Raw genomic sequence first — 19884 nt, 5'->3', positions numbered from 1 at the left:
ATGTATATATATGTATATATATATAAAATTTCCCTTTCTGTCATTTTTTTGTAAGGCTAATCTCACTTTCACAGCTCCACCAGCTCAAAGGCTGAGGGAACATATGCTTCTCCATATGCCCAACACAGATTCCTCAATGCATTTATTACTCAGAGCTTGGTGATTGAAGAATGTTTGTACTATTTTATTTTTCCTCATAGTGAGTCATTCTACTGTACATTTCAAAATCTGTGATAAGTTGAAAGATCCAAGAATTGAGGTACATGTCAACAAACAGCTTTCCATCTGGTAAATGAGAGATTTTATTTATAATCAGGTATTCAGATACAGTGGTATAAAATGACATTCAAATCATTTTATTTCATGACTGAAGGGCTAAGCAAAAACACTAACCACCTCCAATCCATTCACTGCACGGCAACCAGATCAGTAATCCCCTCTGCCTTAAACTCTCCAATGAGTCTAAAATCCACACCTTGAGATATTGTGACCCTCCATGATCTAGCTCTCGGCTCCTTCTTCAGACTGTCTCTCATAGATTCTCCTTCCTTTCTACGCTCCAGCCAAATGGGATCTTTCCATTAGCACAACTCAAGTGTACTATATAGGTAGGAAATGTTCAAAACCCAAGTCAATTTTAATGTACAACTTACTACAAAGTAGAATTTTTCATCCATTGAACCCCAAGAGAGCATCTAGAAGTTAGGGTTTAGGGTTTAGGATGGAAGTAGGGACAGCCATTGTGAGGATCTGCTTTAGATTTTTAGTCCAAAGGGATCACCTAGTAAATTATTCCTTTGGCACCATATTTGGGACTACTGCAAAAGCCAGACCCAGACTAATCTGCAAAAGTAATTCAGAACTCCTGGGATGTTCAGAACTGACAGACTTAATTCCTCTGGCCCTAGAGTTTAGTAATACCCTTCTTCTCTCTTTACCACCCACCCAAGGCAGGAGATTTCCTAGCTAACAATGCCCCACCAGTTGCCTAAGGAGTTACTCCAATTTGAGATATGTTATCAGAGTTTTAAATGGGAAGCCTGAGTTGGTCCAAAGTTCAAGCACAAGCTGACAGATTTTGTGCATCATAAGGTTATGAGATGTTCCAAACACCATTCCAAACCAAGGGGGAGGTGTTCTGAAACTTTTTCATTTTGTGTCTTTGAATCTTCTCATTTTTTTTAAGCCAGCCTTTTGGCAAAGCGTCCTCATCATTTTTTTTGTCTCTAAGTGTGCCTACTCATTTATGAGCAGAAAGAATCAATCGGTTAACATTTAGAAAGCCTTTAAATTTGCTTAGTTCACTAAGGAAGCTTTGGGATATAAAGCAAGTGTCTTCGCAAAGTTTGAATCTGGGTGAATTGAACAGATAAAACTTTAATTGATTAAATAATAAAGCGCTAAAATGTGTAAACTTACCACTGTGAGGAGAAATTTTTAGCGAACACTTCACAGGGACAGTGAAAATTTTGCTGCAAATTAAAGGAAGAATAGGATTAATATAAAGATAAACTACTATAGGGAGTTCGTTGCAAGGATGGTATATCAGCTCTGGCTGTTATAACAAATATACCATAGACTAGGTGGCTTAACAAACATTTACTTCTCATGGTTCTGGAGGCTGAAAGTCTAAGGTAAGATACAGTGCAGTTGGATGTATGTTGGTGAAGGCCTTCTTCCAGGTTTCTCATAGCGAACCTCTTGTATCCTCATGCAGAAAGAGGTCAGACTAACTCTCCGGCCTCTTCTTATGAGGACTGTAATCCCATTCATGGAGTCTCCACTCTCCTGACCCAGCTATCTCCCCAAGTCCCCATTGCCAGATACGTTGGGATTAGGGTTTCAACATACGAATTTTGAGGAGGTGAGACATAAACATTTAGCCCATTGTAGGTGCAGCTAAAGTGGACCTGTATGGCACAAAGGCAGAGGCAGGAAAGAAGATACTAGCTGGTCCCTACCCCTACTGCCTGTGCTTCAGAAAGCACAGGCCTACAACAGTGGTTCTCAAGCCTTACCATGCATGCATCAGAATCTCCTCGAGAAAGATTGTTAAAACACGGATTTCTGCCCTGCACCCACCCCACCCATACCCAATCGCCCTAGAATTTCTGATGGGATGAGGCTGGAGAATTAGCACATTTCACAAGTTCTCAGGTGGGGTTGATGCTGCTGGTTTGGGGCCCAAGCTTTGAAAACTACTAGTTTAGGCTGTGTTGATAACTGGATGGCTCACCACAAAGTAAATTGCATCTGCTGATGATAATGCTGCAAATTGCCTCTCTCAGTGATACCCTTTGCTCTGCATTACTTTCCACCCTGAAGTATACAATGCTCCCATTCTCACCTCTACATTGCTCAGTCCACCTTCCCTTCCCCTTGCCGCCCTATTCCCACATTCTTAAGGCTGTCACCAGATTGAGTTTAACCATTTCCTGCCTTTTTTTGTTGTTGTTCTCCTTGTAAGTTGATTTCTTGTTTTGTGATTGTTAGACAATCTAAATTTTAGATTTCTAGATTTTAGAAGGGAAAAGTAAATAATGTTATCAGTTTCTTTGCTCTCCTGCTGATTCATTGGTAAATGAAAGTGGTGATGTGAGAGACCTGATTTCTATTTTCTGTTCAAAACTGATGATAATTTTTCAAGCAGAAGCGTATTTGCCTTGGAATTCTTTCCCTTTGATGAAATGATTACCCAAGTCGGTAATAGTGTAACTGCAGTGGTTCTGATAATTGCATGTTGATATAAGGCTTTACATATTAAATAATTAGATTACGGTTGACCCTTGACAGAAGCTTCGAACTTTTTTTCATCTTCAATCACAGTACATAGCAAATTACAAACTAGCCAAAGCCATCAGAACTTGTTGCCATTAATAATGAAAGGAGTTAATAGCACACAGTAGGCATTCATATATTTGGCAAATGAACAAATGCATGCATTCAAAATAAATGCATAACTGATTTTTCTTTTCTCCAGGAAACAAAAACAGACATAGTTCCATGAAATATAGGCATGGGTATTTTGTATCAGTTTTAAATTTGGCAGGCTATCAAGTGTTAATTTGCTTTTAGCTAGTTGAGATTAAATGTAATTCCTTCCCCAGGCAACCCTAAAGTAAGTAAGCATGAAAGCATTTTTAGAGTAATCTGGGAGGAATTGACATTTAAAGGAGTTAGCATTACATCTGTACTTTAAGGCTATTAATTTCATAGATAAATTAACTTCATTACTCCATCTTTATCTTGCATTTTGAAAGGACTCCATCAGCTGGAGGACTGAAAGCCGAGGGTCAATTGAAACTGCTCTTATCCCAGCCAGGTTGTAATTGGAACTTGCTTCTGGAAACCCTACTGCATCATGATGGACTTTTGCTGAGAATCTTGCTAAAAAGCTCAAGTGAGTATTTGTAGTTATAAGAATGTCCTTGAAAAACCTAATCATTGCTCAAGTTGAATAACATTTTTTTTCTAGGCAAATATTGGAAGAAGTATGTAAACCAATGGCATGTATTAACAGTCAGTTGGGTTAGCAGCAGGCAAAAGCATTACATCACTTTACCAACTTACTTGAAAGCATTTGTAGGACTCTGAATAAGAGAAAACTATATTTTTATATGACACTGTTCTATCACAAATACCATTATGTAGAAATGTATCCATATGCAGGGTTTGAAATGCCTAAAATAATTGTAAGAATGCAGTTATATTTCCAAAGCACAAGTCTGAATTAGACCTAGACACACACGCACACACACATACACACACACACACACACACACACACACACAGAGAGAGAGAGAGAGAGAGAATTAGATTAACACTGGGAATTTGAGTGTATCATGAAGAGTGCTTGTGCAACTTACAAACAAGCAACCTGTGGCCTACAGCTATATCCACTGGAACATAGAGTAGGAATCATCAGAAATTTTTGAATGGAAATTGAGGAGTAATAGAAGACCATACTTCTCTTAATTACTTCCCCCCCATAAATGCTTTTTAAGAAAGTGGTAAGTAATGTTATGTCTATATAATAATACTTCTCATCGCTGTCCCACTTCATCTAGGAAGAGTCTAACCATTTTCACATACTCCTGTGCATCTCTCCTACTCCGTACCACAAGTGAAGCCTGATTAACTTTATCGATTACTAGGTTCACTGTAGGTTTCCCAAATCAAAATCTTTTTTCTATAGTTGCTCATCACCTCTAGGACCAAACCCAGGTCCCTTCACCATCCAGATATAATCCCAGAATAGCTTTCTAACCTTTTCCCCCACTATTTTCCTGCACACACCACCCACTTACTCCTGTTCCAGTTGTTGTCCCTAAAGCCCAAGAATGTGTTTGCTCCACACCTTGGCTCATCTGTCTTTCCTGCTTAAAGACCTGCCCTAAACAACTTGGCTTCCACCAGTCTGCAAAGGCCAGCTGATGTTTCGGAGCTTTGAATGCCCTATCTCACACTGATCTCTTCCTCCCTGACCTTCATAGTGAACTTTCATCTTGGTTACTTTATTTGCCCTTAGCATGTGCTGCCTTATATTTTTATTGTGTTTATATATGAATGAGGCAAATGCCGTTAGGCCTTACCAGCCTGTTAGTATACAAATGAGCTTATAGCCTTCCCTTGTCTAAATAGCTCCAGTCATTTCTGGTAATTTTTGTTTTCTCATATCTGCTCAGGACCAGTTCCCCATATTCTCTCCCATCCACCTTGATGTTTGCTTCCCAAAAGGCACTTAGGAGTGGTGTATCTTGTGAGAATATTGCATCTCCCCGGTGCTCTCCAAACTGTAAAGCTATGTAATGACAATGGTTACCACAACTCCTCAGGCCACGCTGTGTTCTAAGCAGAAGGGCAAAGCTTGCTCCCTCCCAAACCCTGAATCTGATTTTATTTCCTTAGCTCCCAAACAGTACTGTTTGGGCCTCTAATCTCACAAAGTTTATCTGAAAACAATTTATTTAGCTTCAAGCCTAATGACCACTCTCCTAGAGAAAACTCACACTAGGGAAACTAATTCCTGAAGTAACCAACATTTGTTGTTCACTTATTAGTTATCAGGTACTATGCTAAGCATTTTATACACGTTATCTAATTTGATTCTCTTTATAATCTTACAAAATATATACTATTGTTACTCTCATGTTAAACATAAGGATATTGGCATTGAAGATAAATATTACTTACCCAGAGATACACATATCTGACAAACAGTGAGTAAATCTAGATTTTGAACCCAGCCAGAGCTTTCTGTCCCCTGCCCTTCCAATACAAATACTCATGCAAATTAAACCCTGAAGGGGAATAGCAGTAGTATTGGCAAGAATTATTATCTGTACACCTCAGGTTGGATCAACCAGGACATCTTGGTACACATGCATTTAACTTGCCTCTCCGGCTTGTTAGGCAAGGTAGATTTTTATATTCCTCCTTAAGCTGGCACAATGCTTTTTACATAGAGAGTTCAGTAAACAGTGCTTGGCAAATCAGTGATCAATTAGAATATAAAACACAGTGCTTCCCTTAAACTTTATAGTCTAAGTGTTTTTCAGACAAAGAAGCTATGTGACAAGGATAGTATCTGACACAGCTGAGAGTTACTCTGATGTAATTGTTGAAACTCACAGGCATGGTCCTATAAGAGGAATGGTCTCTATTGGATAGAATTATGGAGAATAGATTGCAAAATCAGTTGAGATAAGCCTTTTGACTATATTGAGATAGCCACTAACTACAGAAAGTACGATTTAGTTATGACTATTTAACCATATTCTCTTATAAATGAATCCTACATTTACTTATCACAAATAATTATGTCCACCTTCTGGTATGTATAACATGATGTTGTTTCAAAAAAAACTTAGAGTTATCAAAGGTGTCATATTGTACTAATTTTAGTTCTGGTTCTTATGTAGTAGAGCAGTGTATTTATTCAATCTGCTCAAATATCCATCATTTTTAACAAAGGCTATTAGACTACGTGGTTGCTCTGGTATTGTCTTGTATTGAATTTTACTAGCTACTTCAAACACCACAAGGATAAAGTGACTGAATTTACTAATCAGTTGATTGACCTACTTCTTAATCTCCAATAGAATTCATGTCACTTCCAATTAGAAAGAATATATTCACAGAATATTGTTAATTATACTAATACAGACATTATTATGCACATAAAAATTAATCTGTAGTATTTTTATAGAGATTTTATTTTTATTTGATTAAAAGTCTCACAATATTTTCAAAGTACCATTTTGTAATTTAGAAGCTTGATAATTTTAGGAAATATTAGGAAAGCAAAATCTGTGACACCCCATCTCTACTAAAAAAAAATACAACAATTAGCTGGGTGTGGTGGTGTGCGCCTGTAGTCCCAGCTACTCAGGAGGCTGAGGCAGGAGAACTGCTTGAACCCGGGAGGTGGAGGTTGCAGTGAGCCGAGATTGCGCCACTGCCCTCCAGCCTGGTGCCTGGTGACAGAGCAAGACTCTCAAAAAAAAAAAAAAAAAAAAGGAAAGCAAAATCTTTGAGTAAAATACTCTGAATTATATATTTCAAGCAACATAATTATCAGCTTTTTGGGGATATTTTTTAAAAATAAATAAATAGTGTGTTTTTCATTTTTAAGATAATAAGCAACTTCAGCAAAGTCTTAGGATACAAAATCAATATGTAAAAATTGCTAGCATTTCTATACGCCAACAGTGAAGCCAAGAGCCAAATCAAGGATGGGCTCCCATCCACAAGTGTCACAAAATGAATAAAATATCTAGGAATACAGCTAACAAGGGAAGTGAAGGACCTTCACAAGAACTACAAACCACTGCTCAAAAAAATCAGAAATGACACAAACAAATGGAAAGACATTTCATGCTCATGGAAAGGAAGAATCAATATTATGAAAAGGGCCACACTGCCCCCCAAAATTTAAGATTCAATGCTATTCTCATTAAAGTACCATTCTTCACAGAACTAGAAAAAAACTATTTTAAAATTCATACAGAACCGAAAAAGAGACTGAGTAGCCAAGGCAATCCTAAGCAAAAAGAACAAAGCTGGAGACATCACACTACTGGATTTTAAACTATACATCAGGGCTACAGTAACCAAAACAGCATGGTACTGGTACAAGAACAGACACACAGACAAATGGAACAGAATAGAGAACCCAGAAATAAGACCACACACCTACAACTATCTGATCTTCGACAAACCTGACAAAAACAAGCAATGGAGAAAGATTTCCTATTTAATAAATGGTTCTGGGAGAACTGGCTAGCCATCTGCAGAAAATTGAAACTGGACCCCTTCCTTACACTATATACAAAAATCAATTCAAGATAGATTAAAGACTTAACTGTAAAACCCAAAACCATAAAAACCCTAGAAGAAAAACTAGGCAATATCATTCAGGACATAGGTATGGGCAAAGATGCCATGATGAAAATGCCAAAAGCAATTGCAACAAAAGCAAAAATTGACAAATGAGCGTAAACTAAAAAGCTTCTGCACAGCAAAAGAAACTATCAACAGAGTAAACAGTCAACCTACAGAATGGGAAACAAATTGTACAGACTAAGCATCTGAAAAAAGTCTAATATCCAGAATTTATAATCCGCTTAAACAAATTTATAAGGAAAAAACAACTAACCAGATAAACAAGTGGGCAAAGGACATGAACAGACACTTCTCAAAAGAAGATATACATGCAGCCAACAATTAAATGAAAAAAAGCTCAACATCACTAATCATTAGAGAAATGTAAATCAAAACCACAATTAGATACCATTTCGCACAAGTCAGAATGGCTATCATTAAAAAGTCAGAAAATAACAGATGCTGGAAAGGTTGTGGAGAAAAAGGAGCAATTTTACAGTTGGTCAAAGCATAAATTAGTTCAACCATTGTGAAAGACAGTGTGGAGATTCCTCAGAGACCTAGAGACAGAAATACCATTCGACCCAGCAGTCCATTACTGGGTATATACCCAAAGCAATATAAATTGTTCTATTATAAAGATGCATGCATGCGTATGTTCATTGCAGCACTATTCAAAATAGCAAAGATGTGAAATCAACCTAAATGTTGGTTGATAAAGAAAATGTGGTACATATACGCCATGGAAAGAAAAGGAAATAAAATGTGGTATATATATACACCATGGAATACTATGTAGCCATAAAAAGGAATGAGAGCATGTCTTCTGCAGGGACGTGGATGGAGCTACAGGACATTTTCTTTAGCAAACTGACACAGGAATAGATATCCAAATACCACATGTTCTCACTTATAAGTGTGAGCTAAATGATGAGAATACATGGACACAGAGAGGGGAACAATCCAAGCCTGTTGGAAGGTTGGGGGTAGGAGGAGGGAGGGGATCAGGAAAAATAACTAATGGATATTAGGCTTAATACCCGTGTGATGAAATAATCTATACAACAAACCCCCATGACACACATTTACCTATGTAACAAGCTTGCACATCCTGCACATGTACCCCTGAACTTAAAACTTGAAAAAAAAGAAAAAAAGTGTCTTTTTCATCTAATTAATAAAACTTAATTTTGTGGCCGGGCACGGTGGCTCAAGCCTGTAATCCCAGCACTTTGGGAGGCCGAGGCGGGTGGATCACGAGGTCAAGAGATCAAGACCATCCTGGTCAACATGGTGAAACCCCGTCTCTACTAAAAATACAAAAAATTAGCTGGGCATGGTGGTGCGTGCCTGTAATCCCAGCTACTCAGGAGGCTGAGGCAGGCGAATTGCCTGAACCCAGGAGGCGGAGGTTGCGGTGAGCCGAGATCGCGCCATTGCACTCCAGCCTGGGTAACATGAGTGAAACTCCGTCTCAAAAAAAAAAAAAAAAAAAAAAAAAAAAAAAAAAAAAACACTATTTTGTGTTAAATTGGCTTAGTAATAAAAATGCAAAAATATTAAGTACATGTATTTATTACATATTTTTTAAAACAAAGTTCTCTTTGTTCAATAAGCAATTATTGAATTCTGTTGGGTACAGAGTTTTTCTTGATAAACAAATGCTATGGTTTGAATGTCTCCTTCAAAACTTATGTTGAAATTTAATTGCCATTGTAACAGTGTTGAGAGGTGGAAACTTTAAGAGTTGATGAGGGCATGAGGACTGTGCCTTCATGAATGAATCAATGCCATTATCATGGGAGTGGGTTAGTCATTGCTCAAGTGGGTTCCTAATAAAAAGCATGAGTTCAGCCCACTTCCCTGTATCTTGTATGTGGGCATCTGCCTTCCACCCTTTCACCATGAGATGATTCCCATTAGATGCTGGCACCATGCTCTTGGACTTCCCAGCCTCCAAAACCATGAGCCAAATAAACCTCTGTTCTTGTTACATTACCTGGTCTGTAGTATTGTGTTACAGTCACAGAAAATGGACTAAGACAATAACCATATACTACAAAGATTAAAGCATATGGGATTTATCTCATAGTGAAAGTGATGTCTGTGGCTTTTTGCTTTGCTTTATGGAAACCATTTATCTGAATTTATATGTGTTTTAAATAATCGACAGAGCCCATAAGAAATGGCTATCTTGTAATCTGAGATGCAACTTCAATGAGCTTCAGAAAATAACAAAATAAGTGAGTGATTAGGATTTATAATGTATACTTCATAGGCTGCAAACTTTTAGGAAGTGGAGTTACGTTTTGCCATGTATAATAATTCTCTCTGTATAAAATATATTGCATTTTGAAGGAATTATTACATTGCCAAAACTTGGTAAAAGTGAACTGATTTCACATGGTAGGTAGCTTTTAACACTCTGGGTATAGTTCAGTTGGCAGGAGAAGGTAATGTTTGTTGATTTTAAGTTAGGTCATCTTAAATCTATAGGGAAGAAACTCAATTACACATGATCACAGATTTTAAAATTGTGAGATACTATTTTGAATTATTGACTTTTAACACCCAAGGCAATTGTTCTGGTAATTATCTTGCTGAGGCCACATGGCCTTGCAGATTTCTTACATGTGTCATCAAAGGAACAAATATTTGGCCATTTCCCAACTGTTAGCAGGTAACCTTTCCTGCTAGTGACATTTGAATGAAGTGTGACTAACACTCTTTCCTTTGCCTAGTGTCCCAAGATTAATTTCCAGTAAAACGTCTAGGCTTCTGATAATATTAATTTGTAATATAATAACAATAGCAAACTAGTAAATGCATACTATTTAACATGTTCCAGACATTGTTTCTAAGTAGTTTGAATGTGTTTACTTATTGAAACCTCGTAACAGCTCTGTGTGGTATGACTGTCATTTCCCTTTTAGAGATGAGGAAACTGAAACACAAAGAAATCCAAGTTGCACTACTAGTAAGTGGCAAAGAAGGATTTGATCCAGACAGCTAGCTTCCAAATTCTGTTTCCATTCACCATAATACACGGCATCCAAGCAGAGCCACAGAACATTTAACAAATAGCAGTATTGCATAATTCATGGGAACTATCAGAAACCTCAGTAGTAGATAATTTTCATAGTACCTTCTGTACTTTTTAACTTCATGACAAAGTGTCTAAAGATAACCAAGGAAAAGATCTAGAGAAAATTCTGGCTAAAAGGCTACTACCGCTAGCAAGTAACTGTTGACTTAAAATGAATGACTCAACTCAATTTATCTTACTGTATAGTTAATATTTTCTTGGTCTTTTAGGTAATATAAGGCATATCATGGTAAAAGCTTGGTGTTCTATTGTGTATGATGTGTGTGTGTGTGTGTGTGTGTGTGTGTGTGTATGTTTGCTGTTATTATTATTATTTTTTAGTTCTTTATTATTAGACATGGGGTCTTGCTATGTTGCTCAGGCTGGTCTCAAACTCCTGGCCTCAAGCAATTCTTTCACCTTCACTTCCCAATATACTGTGATTACAGATGTGAGCCACCGTGCCCAGCCATGTGTTTTGTTTTATAAGTGTGACCAAAGTGCAATTTAATAACTGCCTTGGGGGAGGTGACATGAAATGACCCATTGTTAGCCCACTTAACAGTGATGTCATAGGCTGCTTTTGCTAGTAATGATGTCTGCACTACAGAACTCTAACTTGTTCAATCCTTTTTTTGTTGTTCTTGTTATTTTCTTTACTAAGAACAGTAGAACCATATTTGTGTGTCACCATATGGGATCCTATCCAAAGATCCTAACCAAGAATGGCTGATGCACTAGTTTAGAGTTATCAGTGGGCTCCATAAAACTATTAGTCCCAGAAAGAGTTACCATTTAGGTTCTTTTGAGATTACATGAGGGTGAGGTGGGAGTGGTGCTTCTAGAGGTGGTGGTGGGATATGTAAAATAAGGCTTCTTGTCCTTAAAGTGCAAACATATTACTTGTGGATCTGGTTAAAACTGCAGATTCTGATTCATAGGTCTTGGGTGGGGCCTGAGATTATGTGTTTCTCTAACTAACTCCCAGGTGATGCTGCTCCCACTGCTGCTGGTTTCTGGGCAGCTTTCTCAGTTGGGATATCAAACAAGATATCTGCTGCTATAGAATGCAACAGAATTTGAGTATGTGGCTTGTCCTCGTAACATATTATAGGTTTATAAAAAGACAATTTACTTAAAAATTATTATAAACCATTTAATCAGGACATTCACAGTGGTCAGCAAGCATAATCTTATTCACATACAGAACTGATTACTCTCTTGCTAAAAACTGATAGTGGCTACCAATGTTTTTAGAGTAAGAACCCTAATCCTTGCAACACCAGCAATCTCCTGCATGCTCTACATGTGGCCAACTTGTCCAGTTCATTGCATTCTACTCACCCCCAGCGTAGCATGCTCCAACACAGGGTCATGCATTCTCTGGTCTAGGTTGTGCATCGTAGATTTGTATATTTATAATAGCAATCTCCCTGCAGAAGGTACCTGAAGAAAGGGGCAGCTGCTCTAACACCAGTTAGAGCAATTGTCCCATATGCCAAGTTCTTTACTGCTCAGAGCCTTTGAAATGTTGTTTTTGTTTTTGTTTTTCTGCCTAGAACCTTCCTTGTCTCTATTTACCTGGCAAATGTGAGTCACCTTTTAGCATAAATGTTATTTCCTAGGAAGTCATCCCTGGTCATCTTGGCTGGGTGAGATCCCACTGTACTTCTTTTTGTCATAATTTTAAGTGAAATGTTAATTGATGTAATTGGTATTTAATGTGTATTTCAGCCACTGTGAGTTTTCGGAGGGCAGGGATAGCTTACCATTTTATCCCCAGTGCCCGGTCTGGTTCGTGACACTTTAGACTGGTACTGAGAGCATAGAACATGCTTTTAAAAAGTATTCATTGAATGATTGCAGGCCTATTCAATTTCCATGACAATTCTGTTTTATTCGCTGATCCCTCTAAACTCTCATTTTTTCATTTCTAAGTGGGCTAATAATATTGACCTTATTAATTAGTTTTGAGTTTTAAAGAGTAAATAAACATAAAGTACTCAGTACTGGCATATAGTAGACACTTATGTTAGATTCTTTCCATTTTTTAAAAAAATACTGAATACCTGGAAAATATGTCTGATGCATTTTTTTCTCCTCTGATTACTCCTGTGCTCTCTATGCAATGATTTCTCCCTCTGCTGCTTAGTAACCCTCTCTTTCCAACTAAGCATACTTGTCTCCTAGGGGATGGGGTTCCCCCTTTTAGATATCTTTGTGCCTGGGAAGGTGTTACCCCAGCAGCTGTCATCTATTTGAAGATGAGAGGTAGACCAAATAAATATTCTCAAGTTCTATATATTTAGGACTCCTTAAGAGCCTTTGCAAATAGCTTGGGAGATTGGCAGTTTGAATTTTGCTATGATGTTTCACCTGCATTGAATCAAATCTAATCTAGTTTGGCAGTGACTACAATATTTTACATTCTCTCTCTTCATGGAACTTAGAAAACGTCTAATATGACTCTAGAAACGTGTCTTTCTTTAGTAGTTAATGTGCTTCCAGTATTAGTATGTAAAATGACTGGGCATTATATTATAAGTAATACTATTATCATAAATTTCTGCAGCATCTTTTCCCAAGCATCTCAAATGATTTAACATATCATTTCATTTATGACCCAGGATTATTAGGACCATTTTACAAATGAGAAAAATTAGATACAGAAAAATTGAGTACATTGGAGTACATTGCCTACTTGATGTTTTAAGTGGTCCTTGTTAGATGAGCCATTATTTTGTGAAAGTCCATTGTTTTTAAATGAATTCTAAAATGAAAACATGAGATTTTGTGAGGATGATTTTTAAAAATAAGAAGTAATATTCTTCTGATTTAATTTCTGAAAATGTTTTATTTCTTGGTTTGTTAAGTAAATTCTCTGTTCAACTAATATTTAGTGAGCATCAAGCATGTACCAGGCACTGTTTTAGACTACAAATACAAGGGTAAACATGCCATGCCAAATTTCCTTCATACATTCAGAGCACCGGGTCACCTGGATAAGCAGGCTGAGCTGTCTACCCTTTCTGTGCAGAGATTCTGGTGCAAGGGGACCCTCTCTACTATACATCCAGGCAGGTTTCCAGGCTTTCAGAATACCTGCTTGCTTCCTCCAGCAGCATGAGTTGCTCCACCCGTCCTGTGCAGAGATCTTGCTTGCTGTAGGGGGTCCTCTCTGCTCCATGAACAGGCAGATCTCCAGGCTTTCAGAGCACCACTTATATGGATCAACCAGCCTGACTTGCCCCACTTTTCCTTGGCAGATTCTGGTGCAGGGAAGCCTTTCTACTTCATGCTCAGGTAGAGATCCAGGCATCTGGAGCACTCACTCTCCTTGATTAGAAGTTTAGGCCATCCATCATACCTGTGCAGAGCACTTGGAGCCAAGGTGGTTTCCCAGCTCCAAGCCTAGGCACACTTCTGGGCACTTGGCGGCTGCTTCATTGTATTTTCCCTTGGCACTGATGCCTGTGCCTGACATCGGGGGACCTGTAAGTGAACCTGCCTGGTATGGCTCCACCTTTTGTGACCCCTGCCTCCCCTTAGGGCTGAGTAGGGAGGTCAGACCACTGTACATCCCATGAATCAGCCCACTGCCTGAAGCAACAGAGAGCCTCTGCTAGTAAACCCAGCCACATTGGCCACAGCCAGTTTTTAACCTGTAAGTGCCATCTATGGGCTTGTAGGTTGAATTCCACAGCCCAATATAAAACCTGCCAAAAGAAGTGCATATGTCTATAGAAGCAAAGCCAAAAGACCATACCCAGCACTCTGTACAGTCACACCCCCAAGAAACAGGGGAAAAAGGAAAGGGAAAGAAAAAGAAACACTTTAAGGAAATAAAGAAAAAGAAAACATCCTACCTGCATGAAAATAACTACAAAAATTAGAAATGCTAATGTCTCCAGATGAGAAGGAAACAGCACAAGAATTTTGGCATAATGAAAAATATAATTATAGCGATACCACCAAAAGATTACACTAGTTCTCCAGCAATGGTTTGTAACCAAAATGGAAACTCAGAATTGACAGGAAAAAAAAAAAAAAAAAAAAAAAAAAAAAAAAAAAAAAAAAAAAAAAAAAAAAAAAAAAAAGAAAAAAAAGAATTGAAAGCATGGATTGCAAGGAAGCTCAATGAGATCTAAGACAAGGTTGAAAATCAACACAAAGAAGCTTCTAAAGCAATCCAGGAAATTAAGAAAGAACAAAATAGCTTAAAAATAAATAAATCAGAGCTTCTGGAATTGAAAAACTTATTTAAGAAATTTCAAAGTAAAACTGAAAGCTTTAACAATAGACTAGTCCAATCAGAAGAAAGAATCTCAAAGCTTGAAGACTGCTCTTTTGAACTAACTCAGACAAAAATAAACAAAACATAATTTAAAAAATAAACAAAGTCATTAAGAAATATGGTACTATGAAAAGTGACCAAATCCATGAATTACTGACATCCTGAGAGAGATGGAGAAAAAGTAAACAACCCAGAAAATATACTTGAGGGACTAATTCAAGATCGCCTGCAAGATACTATACAAAACGAACATCACTAAGGAATATAGTCATTGGCCTATTCAAGATCAAGGCTAAAGAAAAAAATCTTAAAGGCAGCTAGAAAAAAAAGGGCAGATCACGTACAAAGAGAAGGCCAACAGGTTAACAGCAGGCTTCTCAGTAGAAACCTTACGAGCCAGTAGAGATTAGGGGCCTATTTTTAGCATTCTTAAAGAAAAGAAATTCCAAACAAGGATTTCATATTCCACCAAACTAAACTTCATAAACAAAGGAGAAATAAAATCTTTTCCAGACAAGCAAGCACTAAGGTAATTCATTACCACCAGAGCAGCGTTACAAAAGATTCTTATGGGAGTTCTAAATATGGAAACAAAATGAAGATACCTGTTGACAGAAAAATACACATAAATACATAGCTCACAGACCCTATAAAGCAACCACACAATAGAAACTACAAAGCAACCAGCAAACAATTTAATGATAGAATCAAAACCTCACCTGTTAATATTAACCTTGAAAGTAAATGGCCTATATGCCCCCACTTAAAATGCACAGAGTGGCAAGTTGAATACACACACACACACACACACACACACACACACACACACACAAAGTGTCCTCTGCTGTCTCTAAGAGACCCATCTCACATGTAATGACACCCATAGGCTCAAAGTAAAGGGTTGGAGAAACATATAGCTTGCACAGAGAAAACAAAAGAGAGAAAGGGGTCACTATTTTATATCAGGTGAGATATATTCTAAATCAACAACAGCAAATAAAGAAAGAAAGGCATTACATGATGACAAAGAGTTCATTTTAGCAAGCACACTTAACTATTCTAACTACATACGCACCCAACTTTGGAGCACCTGGATTCACAAAACAAGTACTTCTAGACCTATAAAAAGGTTTAGACAGCCACACAATAATAGTGCGGGAGTTCAACACCCGACTGAAAGCATGAGACATATCATCAAGGCAGAAAATTAAAATAAAAGTTGATAAAAAAGAAAATACTTATTCCATTTAAAAATTGTCTTTATACAGTTTATATTCTGAGGAATTGATTGTTGAGGGAAAAGTGGAAAGCACAAACTTTATAAACTGATATAAAAATTAGGTAAGTTCAGCTACTAATAATAAGTACCATGAAGTACTTTTAATTCTTTTTTTGAGGCAGAGTCTTGCACTGTCACCCAGGCTGGAATGTAGTGTTGCAATCATGGCTCACTGTAACCTCAATCTCAGGCTCAAGCAATCTTCCCACCTCAGCCTCCAAAGTAGCTAAGACTACAGTATGCACCATCTCACTTGGCTATTTTTAGAAACATTTTGGTAGACGTGGCATCTTGCTATGTTGTCTTAAACTCCTGGTCTCAAACAATCCTCCCTACTCGACCTCCCAAAGTCCTGTGATTACAGCCACCGTGCTTAGCATGCTTTTCTAAAATGGGGTGACTAATAGAGATTGACAGATTGAGTGATAAGGAAAGACTGTATTGAAAAGCTGACACCTACTTATACTTACATATGGCTTCAGAGTAGATGGAAAATGTCCTTATTTAGTATTAGCTATTTGTAACATATGTACACTCTTCCAATATTCTTGTACAGGGGCTGGCAAATTTTTTTATATACCTAAGACCAGATAAAAAATATTTTAGGCTTTGTGTACCATACAGTCTTCATCACAGTTATTGAACTGAGGGAAGAAAAAGTACTATCTTTTCTTCACCAATTGCAAAGTTCTTGGCTGACACCCCATAACAAAGGACAAATTAACAAGAGGACAACATAAAAATGTATTTAAGGGTTTTTTTTTTTCACTATTCTTACCATTTTAATTGATACATAATATTTTACATATTTATGGGGTACATGTGAGTATTTGTTAATGCATAGAATGTGTAATGAGCAAGTCAGAGAAGTTGGGGTGTCCATCACATTGAGTATTTATCATTTCATTTATATCATTTCTATGTGTTGGGAACATTTCAAGTCCTCTCTTCTAAATACTTTGAAATATACAATAATGTTGCTAACTATAGTCACCCCACTCTGTTGCTGAACATAAGAATGTCTTTATTCTAACTGTATGTTTGTAACCAGTAACTAAATTTTCTTCAGTCTCCTCTGACCCACACACTATTCCAAGCCTCTGGTTTCTATCAGTTTATTCCTTACCTCCAATAAATCAAGTTTTATAGCTTCCACATATGAGTGACAGCATATAGTATTTGTCTTTTTGTGCCTAGCTTATTTCATGTAAGATAATGATCAGTTCCATCCATGTTGCAGCAAATGACATGATTTTATTATTTGTATGGTCAATAGTGTTCCATTGTCCATATATACCATATTTTGTTTATCCATTCATGTGTTGATGGACACTTAGGTTGAATACATGTCTTTGCTACTATAAATAGTACTGCAATAAACTTGTAAATGCAGATATCCTGTTGATATACTGATTTCTTTTCCTTTGGGTAGATATCTAGTAGTGGGATTGCTGATTAATATGGTAGTTCTTGCCAGGCATGGTGGGTCATGACTATAATCCAAACACTTAGGGAGGGTGAGGCAGGAGGATCACTTGAGACCAGGAACTTGAGACCATCCTGGGCAACATAGCAAGACCTTGTCTCTACAATACTACTACTACTAATAATAATAATAAAAAAATTATCCAGGCATAGTGGCATTAGCCTGTAGTCCCAGCTACTTGGAAGGCTAAGGTGGGAGGATCACTTGAGCCCAGGAAGATCAAAGCTTCAGGAAGCCAAGATCACACCACTGCACTCAAGCCTGGAACAGAGTGAGACCCCCATCTCAAAAAGCAAAGCAAAAATGAAACAAAAACAAACAAACAAACAAAAAACACACACAATGCCATATGGTTGTTCTATTTTTAGTTTCTTGCAAAATCTCCATATTGTTTTACATAGTGGTTTGTACGACTTTACATTCCCACCAACAGTGTGTTAGTGTTCCCTTTTATCCAGATCATCACAAGCTTTTGTTATTTTTGTCTTTTTAATAATAGCCATTCTTACAGGCGTAAGATGATATCTCACGGCCTGATTTGCATTTCTCTGATAATTAGTGATGTTGAGCATTTTTCATATGTTGGCCATTTGTATATCTTCTTTTGAGAAATGTCTATTCATGTCCTTTGCCCATTTTTGATGGTATTTTTTGAATTGTTGAGTTGTTTGAATTCCTTATATATTCTAGACATTAGTTTCTTGTTGGATGAATAATTTGCAAATGTTTTCTCCCCTTCAACAGGTTGTCTCTTCATTTTATTGTTTCCTTTACTATACAGAAGCTTTTCAGCTTTTCAGTTTAATTAAGCCCTGTTTGTCTATTTTTGTTCAAGTTGTCTGTGATTTTGAGGTCTTAGCCATAAAGTCTCTGCCTAAACCAATGCCCTGAAGTGTTTTCTCTATGTTTTCTTCTAGTAGTTTTACAGTTTCAGATCTTATGTTTAAGTCTTTTATCCATCTTGAGTTTATTGTTGTATAGGGTGAGAGATGGAGGTCCAGTTTCACTTCTTCTGTATATATGGATTTCCCATTCTTCCAGCACCATATACTAAAGAAGGTGTTCTTTCCCCAGTGCATGTTCTTGACACCTTTGTTGAAAATCAGTTGGCTGTCAATATATGGAATAATTTTTTGATCCTCTATTCTGTTATACTGGTTTACGTTTTTGTTTTTCTATCAATACTATGCTATTTTGGTTATTACAGCCTTGAAAGAGATTTCTAAACTAGGTAGTGAGATGCCTCCAGCTTTGTTCTTTTTGTTCAGAATTGCTTTGGCTATTAATGCTCTTTTTTGGTTCCATATAAATTTTAGGATTGTTTTTTCTAATTCTGTGAAGAATAGCATTGATATTTTGATAGGGATTGCTTTCAATCTTTAGATTGCTTTGGGCAGTATGGTCATTTTAACAAATTATTTATTCTGACTCATAAGCATAGGACTTTTTAAAATTCTTTTTATGTCCTCTTCAATTCCTTTCATCGGTATTTTGAAGTTCTTCTTGTAGAGATGTTTCACCTCCTTGGTTAATTTTATTCCTAGGAATTTTTTGTAGTCATAATAAAGGGGATTTCCTTTTTGATTTTTTTCTCAACTAGTTCATTATTGATGTACAGAAATGCTACTAATTTATGTCCATTGATTTTGTGTTCTACATTTCTCATCATATCTAAGAGTTTTTTGTTGGAGTCTTTAGGTTTTTCTAGATATAAGATAATCTCATCAGTAAAAAAGGACAATTTAACTTCCTCTTTTCCAATTTGGATGCCTTTTATGCCTTTTTCTTGCCTCTTTGCTCTGGCTAGGACTTCCAGTACTATGTTGTACAAGAGTGGTGAAAGTGGGCATCCTTATCTTGCTACAATTCTTAGAGGAAAGACTTTCAACTTTTCCCCTTTTAGTATAATATTAGCTGTAAGTTTGTCATATATGGCTTTTGTTATGTTGAGGTATGTTCCTTCTATGCCTAGTTTCTTGAGAGTTTTTTTAAAACTTTTTTTAGAGATAGGGTCTCACTCTGTCATCCAGTCTGCAGTGCACTTGCCACAATCATAGCTTACTGTAACCTCAAACTCCTGGGCTCAAGCAATTGTCCTGGTTTAGCCACCCATATAGCTAGGACTATTGGCATGCATCAGTATGGCCAGCTAAATTCTGTTTTCCTTTCTTTCTCTTTCTTTCTTCCTTCCTTCCTTCCTTCTCTTTTCTTTTCTTTTCTTTTTTCTTTCTTTCTTTCTTTCTTTCCTTCTTTCTTTTCCTTTCTTTTCCTTCCTTCCTTCCTTTCTTCCTTCCTTCCTTTTTCTTTCTTTCTTTCTTTCTTTCTTTCTTTCTTTCTTTCTTTCTTTCTTTCTTTCT

General features: G+C 37.1%; 1 protein-coding gene across 8 annotated transcripts in view; it reads left to right on the top strand.

Moving 5' to 3' along the window:
* KIAA0825 (KIAA0825 ortholog) overlaps positions 1-19884 on the top strand; it is a 443396-nt gene that overhangs the window by 152473 nt on the left and 271039 nt on the right. For 7 of the 8 annotated variants that reach the window (XM_037733314.1, XM_037733312.1, XM_037733313.1 and 4 more), the window contains one exon: positions 3261-3400. In XM_037733314.1, the coding sequence (XP_037589242.1) occupies positions 3261-3400 (140 nt within the window). Of the gene's footprint in view, positions 1-3260; positions 3401-19884 lie in introns of those variants that run through there. The other variant, XM_037733317.1, reaches the window with a different exon arrangement.

Source organism: Cebus imitator, unplaced genomic scaffold (genome assembly GCF_001604975.1).
Source record: "Cebus imitator isolate Cc_AM_T3 unplaced genomic scaffold, Cebus_imitator-1.0 Scaffold515, whole genome shotgun sequence".
Taxonomy (NCBI): Eukaryota; Metazoa; Chordata; class Mammalia; order Primates; family Cebidae; genus Cebus; species Cebus imitator.
This window is presented reverse-complemented; position numbering and strand designations above follow the sequence as displayed.